The sequence below is a fragment of the Pseudorca crassidens genome, chromosome 11 (genome assembly GCF_039906515.1).
Source record: "Pseudorca crassidens isolate mPseCra1 chromosome 11, mPseCra1.hap1, whole genome shotgun sequence".
Taxonomy (NCBI): Eukaryota; Metazoa; Chordata; class Mammalia; order Artiodactyla; family Delphinidae; genus Pseudorca; species Pseudorca crassidens.
Window position 1 is genome coordinate 49,116,170 of NC_090306.1, and position 9,679 is coordinate 49,125,848.

Consider the following 9,679-nt stretch of genomic DNA (forward strand, 5'->3'; position numbering starts at 1 on the left):
AGGAGGCGAATGCACCCCCCGGACAGCAGGTGGCGCCATCTCCTCTTGGCGCGTTCCGGTGGAGAGTTTTGGCCGCGCCGCTACGCCGTAGGCCCGTGGCCTCACGGGTGCGGCAACAGCGTACGGCCCCCGGAAAGATGTCGCTGCTGCGCTCGCTGCGCTCGCTGCGCCTCTGTTTGGTCGCGCGGGCCGGGAGCTGCCCAGTGAGTGCTCTTGGTCCTGGCCCCGTTCTGCCTTCCTTGCAGGTCTCCCGTGCGCCGGGCACGCTCACTCCCCTTCCGCTGGCTGCGTTCGGCTCCATCTCCCCCTTCCCCGCACCTCAGTCCCTCTTCATGGTGCAGCGTCCGGGCGCTGCCTTTCCCCCACCCCCGGGTCTGTCTCTACTAAGGTCGCCTCCCGGCCGACGTGCTCCCACCCCACGAGTTCCTTGCTGCTTCCTGCTTCTCATGCTTTCTTACTCCCTCCAGGTGGGGCCCCTTCTGCTTCAGTCGCCCCAGCCGTGGCATACATTTCACGCTGGGCCCTGGCTGTCCTCCTCGGCTTCCAGCAAGGAGCTCCTCATGAAGCTGCGGCGGAGAACGGGCTACTCCTTTGTAAACTGCAAGAAGGCTCTGGAGACTTGTGGCGGGGATCTCAAACAGGTGTGGGAGAGGAAGTAGAGGGGAGCAGGCGCGGGGGTGGGAGTGGGGTACTGGGGCCCGACCCCAGTGCGTTTGGGAGGTCGCGTAGAAGTCAGATCTGCTGCCCAGTGATCCATAACGATAGAGTCCTAGATAGGATTCTGACTTCAATGACAGTCTCACCCATTGACTCTTACCTATTTCGAAGCAATTGACTCAGGGTCGCAGGGCTAAGAAACTATTCCATGCAAGGCTGCTATGAGGTTTCCTGCTGCTTGGGGCTGAAAGGGCTCGTGGGAGCTTTGGAGTCAGACCGACGACTAAGACCCAAATCGTGGTATCCTCACACTAATCCTGTGACCTTGGACACCTTACTTAATATTTCAGAGTTGCATTGGTTTTTTTTATATAAAGAAAATAGTACTATCTTCCCCATAGAGTTGTTGTGAAGATTAAACTTATTCAAAACACCAGGCACAATGCCCACTGTTTGTCATTTAGTGGTAGGCTGCCAATAAATGATAGATTAGTTTCTCTTGTAGGGCTGAGGGGAAGGAGAAAGAACTGGGGAACCTGAGGTATTTTAGAGCTCCATTCTGTTCTAAATTCTGTGCCTTTGTCATCTGCCTTTTATCTTTTTTATTTATAGGCAGAGAGCTGGCTCCACAAACAGGCCCAGAAGGAGGGCTGGAGTAAAGCTGCCAGGCTCCATGGCAGGAAGACCAAAGAAGGTCTGATTGGGCTGCTGCAGGAAGGAAACACGACTGTGTTAGTAGAGGTGAGTTGTCAGAGTTCCAGATGCCAGGAACAGCTGTCCCTTGGGTGTAGGCTTTGTGGTAGACCCTTTGCATTCTTAAAGAAGAGGTGTTTGAGAACCATAAAAGCTAGTTAGAATTAAGCCCGTGAGACCGCAGTTACTAGCTATGGATTCATTTAAGTATAGAAATGCACAGGTTGTGGGTGAGAAAAGGCCTAGTAGTGTAGACTGTTATTCCTAAATGTGAGTCAATTGTGGCCTTACACCTCGTCACTGATTGTTTCCTGGAATAGTTAGATTTTAAAGCTAGGAATTAGACTAATCAGATGATGAACAGCAAGCAGCTGTTTTAGAGGAGGTTTAGGGGCCCAGCTGGTGAAGAATCAGGTGTGGATTAGTCTAGAGCGAGAGAAGAGATAAACAAGCTGATAAAAGTGGTTTGGCATTGGAGGAGCCTAGGGAATGAGGCGATTATGGCATGTGCCACAGGCAGGTGGTGAACTTGTAGTGAATCCTTTGGGGGACGTTATGGAACCGTCCTGTGAATGCACAGGTTATTGCTAACTCATTGGCACAGCAGGAATCACTTCATTCAGTTTCTGGCCTCAAGCTAGTAGAGGAACTGTGGATTTAATCTTAGAGACATTTATTTCTGTTTTGTTGCGTCTGCTGCCTGTATTACCAATACCTTGCTTTAAAGCATTTTTGGAGACTATTAGTAAACAGCTTATACAGCAACATCAATTTCTTCCCACAGGTGAACTGTGAGACAGATTTTGTTTCCAGAAATTTAAAATTTCAACAATTGGTCCAGCAAGTAGCCCTGGGAACCCTGTTGCATTGTCAGAGCCTAAAGGATCAACTGTCTACATATAGTAAAGTGAGTTTGGGGGTTGTCTCCAACATGCTGGATTTGTTCCTCCCCTCTTAGGGTCTTTGCTATTCCATTTTTTCAGACATTCTCATGTCTCACTTCCTTATTTTATGTTTCTGCTTAAATGTTATCTCTCTGGAGAGGAGTACCTTCCTCCTATTGCTCTATCCCCTTATTTTGCTTCATTTAAAATTTGTTGTTATAGTTCTTATATATTACGTTTTAATTTATTTATTTCTCGTTTGCCTTCCCCAATAGAATGTAAGCTTCATAAGGCAGGAGATTTGTCTTTTCACTAGTGTGTCTCTGGTGCATGAGGAGTGGGCCCAGCGCTTGCTAGGGGCTCTGTTGAATGAATGAATGAATGCCAGTGCAATACAGTCCATAAATCAGGTGAAGCTTTGTGTTCAGAAATCTAGAATGGCCTGAGGAAAGGATTTCTAAATATAGATACTGGAGAAGGCACAATTTAGGAGACTAAGCATATTCTTATCTATAGAAGGATCAAGGAAGGAATTGTATCAGTACGCCTTTGATCCATCCTTATGGCCAAGGCAAAAATGAACCAACTACTCACAACAATTTTTTTGTTTAGTACCACCCTTTTCCTTCTGTTTATCTTTCTTTTGAGATCTTGTGGTAAATGTTAATTATTACTGCCATTAAATAGTCATATTACATGGAAAACTATGTTGAGATTATTTTTTAGAATTGTACTGAATAGATGAGTCACTTGAAGTAGAAATTCTAATCTTGACTTTGCCAGTAGCTGTTTGTAACCCTGAGCTATTCACTTACTTTACTGTGTCTCTGTTTCATTATCTGTAACAAGGGACTTTGGTCCCTTTTAGCTTTATTAATTTTTTCCTTTTGGGCTTTATCTTTTTAAAACTTTTATTTTGAAGAAAATTCAAATTTGCAGAAAAGTTGCCAGTATTCTACAGTAAACTAGAGAGTAAATTTATCTAGATTCACCATTTGTTAACATTTTGCCTTATTTACTTTATCACTTTTTATATTCATATTATCGTCATTCCTATTGTTTTTTTATCCTTTTGGGAGTATGTTGCGGACATTAGAACCCTTTATCCCTTCAGCATGTATCTCCTAAAAACAAGGACATTTTCCTATATAACCACAGTACAGTGATCACATTCAGGAATTTTAACATTGATACAATATTTTTATTTAGATAATATACAATATACATTCCGTTTTTGGCAACTAGCAGTTTTTCTTGTGATCCAGGATCCAGTCCAGTAGCATGTGTTGCAATTAGTTGCCATGTCAGTTTGGTTTCCTTTCTTTGTTCCTCAGCCTTTCTTTGTCTTTCATTACATTGACATTTTTGAAGGGTACAGGACAGTTGTGTAGAATGTCCTTCAATTTGGGTTCAACTGATGTTTCTTCATACTTAGAATATGGATTTTTATAAGAATCTTAAATAAATTACCCTCTGTTTTTCTCAGAACATCACATCAGGAGGCACAGGGGGTTAGGACTGTGGTCTTGTTATTGATGGTGCTAATTTTGATCTCTTGGTTAAGGTAGTATCTGCCAGGTTTCTCCACTCTAAACTTACCATGTTCCTTTTTTGTAACTAGTAAGTAATCTGTATGGGAGATTTTTTTGAGACTGTGTAGACATCCAGTTCCTCAAAAAACTTGTGCCTAAAAGTTTTAGCATCCCTTGATGATTCTTGTCAGGACCAGTTGTTACTGTGATAGTTGCATAATGGTTATTTTTCTAACCCTTATAGTTTCTTTCACATGGGTTAGTTTTATTAGGTGGCATTCTATTGTAATAAGGAGATATCTCCTTCTCCCTTTATTTAGGGATTTACTTAGTAGCAACACTGACTCATAGATACTTTTTTTATACAATTCATTATACAATCCATTAGTCTTTTTCTTTTTTTTAAAAAAATATATGTATTTATTTATTTATTTTCGGCTGCGTTGGGTCTTTGTTGCTGCACGCGGGTCCATTCGTCATTTTAATGCTCAAATTATCCCCGGATTTGGCAAGTTTAAGCCAAGCCTATGCAAGCTGGCTCCATTGTCTTTTTGGTATGGCCGTATTATTTTCTGACTATTTCCGTACTTTTTGGCATAACAGAGTATTCTGGGTTTATGTCATACTTTCCTTGCCCCAGCCATGGGATTGGCAACTTCTCCAAGGGGTCCTGATCCTTTCTGGTGGGGGAATGGTTTTTAGAAACCAAGATCTGGGCAGCATTAGGTATGCTTAATTCTACTGAGATGTCATTGCTGCTCTGCTCTTTCAGCAGAGCTAGGAAATGTGTGTGTGTGTGTACGTTTCGGTTCTAATCTTGCACCACAGGCTTCTTTCTTTTCTTCCCCCTTTCTGTATTTGTACCTTCCTTCTCTCATAGTGAATACACTGGCTTCTAGCAATTTCAGTATGTTTGCTTATTTACTCTCTGTAGGGTACACACTTTGTTTCAGAGTTACTACCCCTGACCGCTGCAAATAACAAACCTACTAAGGAGTTCAGGATTTCTTTGATGTTCTTTTTGTCCTTACTTTGAAGTTATGTGGCCAAAGGATTGTATCGAAAGTAACTTGGATTAGTTTTTTCCCCCCTTTTGAGATTGTGTTATTCCTTTGAAATACAGTTAGAATCTCTGTTTCTGTTTAGTCAGTGTTTGTTTTCACCCCCAATCCTTGTTAATTTAATTTTATTTTTGTGGTTTGTTTTGTTTTGTTTTGTTTTTTTGCGGTATGTGGGCCTCTCACTGTTGTGGCCTCTCCCGTTGCGGAGCACAGGCTCCGGACATGCAGGCCCAGCGGCCATGGCTCACAGGCCCAGCCGCTCTGCAGCATGTGGGAACTTCCCGGACTGGGGCACGAACCCATGTACCCTGCATTGACAGGCAGACTCTCAACCACTGCGCCACCAGGGAAGCCCCTAATTTTATTTTTGAATATGTAAAACATTAACAAGGTTCTGGAAGTTAAAACTCTCCTCCCCCCTCCCCCAGCCACATACACAAGTCTTACTTCCCTCCTCTCCCTTCCACCCCATTCCTGTCCACTCCTGTGGATAACCATCTCCACTAATTTCAGGTTATCCTTTTTGCAAAAATAAGCATATTTACACAAATATTTATTACACAAGTGTTGGTATAATATGTATGTATTCTTTTAATTTGCTTTTTTCACTTAATATATCCTGGAAATACTCCATAGCAGCTCATGGAGACCATCTTTTTTTCTCTCTCTTTTTCCAGCTGCATAGTATTCCATTTTGTGACAGTACTGTGGTTTATTCAGCCAGACTCTGCCTGTTTGGACATTTAGACTTCCCAGTATTTTACGATTAGAAATAATTGCTCAATGAATAACTTTGTGCCTATGTACTTTTGTATTGTTGGAAGTGTATTAGAGTAAATTTCTAGAAATAGGATTGCAGGGTCAAAGGATAAAAGTGTATGTAGTTTTTTTTTGTTTTGTTTTTTTATTTTATTTATTTTTTTAAAAGTGTATGTAGTTTTGTTAGCTATTGTCCAATTCCCTGCCATTGGATTTGCACCATTTTTCATTCCTACCAACAATCTACAAACCTTTTAGTTTCAACATTTTATGATTGTATGAAAATATTGTTTCTGATTTCTAGGAAACTGCATTCTAAGAAGTTAGGCCAGAGATTGGGATGGCTTGGGGTGGAGCGCTTAGCAATTTTTAACGTTCTTGGCTTAATGAAAACAATGTCTATTTATACTTAGTTGTCTTAAATCATTTTCTGAGAAATAGACTATATTTTTGCTTAGTCTCTTGGTAATTTTAATTACACAGACTGACTCGTGTTCATTTTCTTTGTGCACTTAGGGCTTCTTGAATTCCTCTGAGCTCTCTGAACTTCCAGCTGGGCGTGAGAGAGAAGGCTGTCTCAGGGATCAGCTGGCCTTAGCAATTGGTGAGTATTTGTAAGGATCTGGAAACGGGAGATTGATAACTGGATCTCCTGGTATCTTTGGTATTCCTCCAAATCTAGATCAAGAATTACAAGGTCAAGTTCCTTCAGGGGTCTGATAATCTGATTGCGAGAGGTGGGTTGTGTGTTAGATATTAGTGAGCAGTGGACACCCTGAAAAGCTCACACTCTGCTGAAGAAAACCATTACCAAGCCACCTGTTATTACTTTGAGGGAAATGGGATCCCAGTGTCATCAGAATTTCTAAATTCCTTTAAAAGAATTTGGATTTGCATGAAAAAAAATTTAGTTTCTAGCTGTTTGCAACTACTTAAAATTAGTAGGCATCACTGTGCTGACCAAACAAAGCATGTCTTTAGGCAGAGATGGCCTTTTGACCTCCGGTTGACTACCTCTCTGTACACTATGAAGGAAATAGTCCGTCAGAGGTCATTTCATCTTCTTTATGAAGGGATCCAGGAGTATTTCAGGGCATCATGTTTAGGAATTTGTCCTCTCTTAAAAAAAAAATCTGATCCTGAATTTGTGAAGGTACATTCTTTCAGAACCACTGGCTATAGGAGCCGTATCTGGATCATTGGCAGTGGGAGTAGTAGGGATTTTGCCTTCTTCGTACATGTCCTTGATGGAAGGAGGGAGGTACGGCTGGGGTTGGAGCTTGCTGGGAATTTACTGCTCATCTGATGTTTCCAGTCAGGACATCAATTCTGTTTTTATCAGGTCATCTTGAAGTATGTATGATGTTTCAGTGAGTCATGGTTGAAAAACTAGATAGACAGCCGTGTATGGAACTTATTAAGAAATTCTGGAAGAATTGGGTGTTTCAGCCTTGCCAGTTTCTGGGAATTAACTATTGGGTAGATGCTTTGAGCTGTTTTAAGATTCCTTTTGGTTTCTGGATACTTCCCTTTTATGACTTTTAGTTATAACAATGGCTAATTCAGGGATATTTACCCAGACCCCTTTGTCTATTCTCCTACCCCTACCTACCTTTTGGCTTCTTTGGACTTGTGTTAGAGGGGATAGCATCCTAGAATCTGTTTTTGGTTCTTATAAATAACTCTGAAAATATTATCTTTTAATTTTTGATGAGGGGAAGCTGAAACCACCATATGACACAGGGCTTTGGATTTTCTGGGGCTTTTAGTTTTGGACTTTTTCCTGTTACAATGGATGATCAGGAGTTGTCTGTGTCAGTTATAGTGGTTTTTGGGAGGGATGGTGATTTGGTGGGGAAAAAACACAATTGGTTTGGAGTCAGATCTGAGGGGGTTATTTTTGTTTTTTTTGTTTTTTTAAAGATTTTTTTTTGATATGGATCATTTTTAAAGTCTTTATTGAATGTGTTACAGTATTGCTTCTGTTTGACTTTTTTTTTTTTTTTTGCGGTACGCGGGCCTCTCACTGTCGTGGCCTCTCCCATTGCGGAGCACAGGCTCCGGACGCGCAGGCTCAGCGGCCATGGCTCACGGGCCCAGCCGCTCCGCGGCATGTGGGATCTTCCTGGACCGGGGCACGAACCCGTGTCCCCTGCATCGGCAGGCGGACTCTCAACCACTGTGCCACCAGGGAAGCCCTGTTTGACATTTTTGTTTTTTGGCTACGAGGCATGTGGGATCTTAGCTCCCCGACCAGGGATTGAACCTGCACCCCCTGCATTGGAAGGCGAAGTCTTAACCACTGGACCTCCAGGGAAGTCCCTAGATCTGAGTTTTAATTCCAGCTCTGCCATACATTAGCTCTGTAGCCTTAGGCAGCTTCCTTAAGCTCTCTAAGCCTGAGTTTAAGGTAGTGATGATAGCCAGATTGGAGCACTCACTATGTGCAGATACTGTAATAAGTTCTTTTACACATCTTATTTATTTCTCCCAATAACCCTGTTTTCAGGTTATTTAAGTGGCATCCTCTCCATTTTACAGAAGAGAAAATGAAGGCTTGATGAATTAGTAAATGGGGTTATATCATTAAGTTACTTGCCTAAGGTCGAAGCCAGTGAGAGGCAGAACTGAGACCCGCGCCCAGAATATGTGTGACACCAGAGCCTGTGTTTCTGAATACCAGCATGGCGCCTAGTTGGTGTTCACTCCATTTCTCCCACCCTCTCCCCCCACACCCCTTTTCCTGTTTACGCTGAAAATGGTATCTCTCCCTCTGTGGCACATCCACGGTGTGAATGCGGAGGACCGTCTCCCAGACTTGGCTGCTTCTGTGCATATTTTGGTACTACCACGAGCATCATATTCTGGAAGTGTGTTTTTTGTTTTTGCTCTCTCACAGGGAAGCTGGGAGAAAACATGATTCTTAAACGAGCTGCATGGGTGAAGGTGCCAGCTGGGTTCTATGTTGGCTCTTATGTCCATGGGGCAATGCACAGTCCCTCGCTCCACAACCTGGTTCTGGGGAAATATGGGGCCCTGGTCATCTGCGAGACGTCTGAGCAGAAGGCAAACCTTGAAGACCTTGGCCGCCGCCTTGGGCAGCATGTGGTGGGCATGGCTCCTCTCTCTGTTGGCTCCCTGGACGATGAGCCTGGGGGAGAGGCAGAAACCAAGATGCTGTCCCAGCCGTACTTGCTGGATCCCTCCATCACACTGGGACAGTATGTGCAGCCCCAAGGGGTGTCTGTAGTAGACTTCGTGCGGTTTGAATGTGGAGAAGGCAAAGAGGCAGCAGAGGCTGAATAGGTTCCAGAGACTTTTGGCCCAGGAGAAAATGTTTATTCTTAACTCTGGACATTATTACAAAAAGGAGTTATTTCCTAAGCCTCTTCAAACCCAGCATTTGTTTTTCATTTGAGTTTATAATGAAATTATATACTTCATGGGTTAAGCTATTAAATAAAATTGTTATATAATAAAGAGAGTAGAATCTTTTCTTTGTTTGTGTAGTGCTGGGTCTAGCTTTTTTGTGCCTGACTTGTGACAGGTTTTAGAAAACAACAGGTGGGTCTCACTGAAGTGACTGACAGTGTCTGGGAGAACAGGCGTCACCAACTGTGCTGCTGCCCCCTTCAATGCAGATTTATTATGGTGTCCCTAAAATGTCTACCTTGTTCCATCCTACTCCTGTGACATAGAACTCTCTTGTTCGGTTTTGCTTTGTGACGCTTTGGACTATGCTTCTATCCTGGAACTTCCCCAGTTACATTACTTGTGCCACATGGATTCTTTGGAATTGTTGACTCAAACTTGGAGTTGTCTGGAAAATGTGGTTCATTTGTTGATGTCCATAGCGTGCTTTGAATTCTCTCTGCAGTGGTATACACATTGATTCTGTCCTCATTACTGAAATTAATAACACATGGCCTTGTTTCTCCTCTGGATAGCGGGGTGGGGATGGGTGGGGACTGAGGTTTCCTGGACAGCTGTAAGGCAGATTTTGGCATTCTTAGGTCAACAGGGATTCCAGTTATCCAGAGAGCTCACTCAGCAGTGTCTCTTTACTTGCCCAGTACTGAGACATTTCTCCCAG

The 9,679-nt window shown here is 42.9% G+C and overlaps 1 protein-coding gene across 3 annotated transcripts; it reads left to right on the forward strand.

Moving 5' to 3' along the window:
• Positions 1 to 59: 59 nt before the first annotated feature.
• Positions 60 to 9,066, forward strand: TSFM (Ts translation elongation factor, mitochondrial). 3 transcript variants are annotated; one of them, XM_067697164.1, is made up of 6 exons: positions 60 to 203; positions 468 to 641; positions 1,270 to 1,398; positions 2,135 to 2,257; positions 6,103 to 6,190; positions 8,486 to 9,066. In XM_067697164.1, the coding sequence occupies exons 1-6, from the start codon at positions 138 to 140 to the stop codon at positions 8,890 to 8,892; spliced, it is 987 nt and encodes a 328-aa protein (XP_067553265.1). In that variant the 5' UTR covers positions 60 to 137; the 3' UTR covers positions 8,893 to 9,066. The 3 variants fall into 3 exon arrangements, with proteins under 3 accessions (XP_067553265.1, XP_067553266.1, XP_067553264.1); XM_067697163.1 differs by having other exon boundaries at positions 115 to 245; XM_067697165.1 differs by lacking the exon at positions 468 to 641 and having other exon boundaries at positions 84 to 203.
• Positions 9,067 to 9,679: the final 613 nt, after the last annotated feature.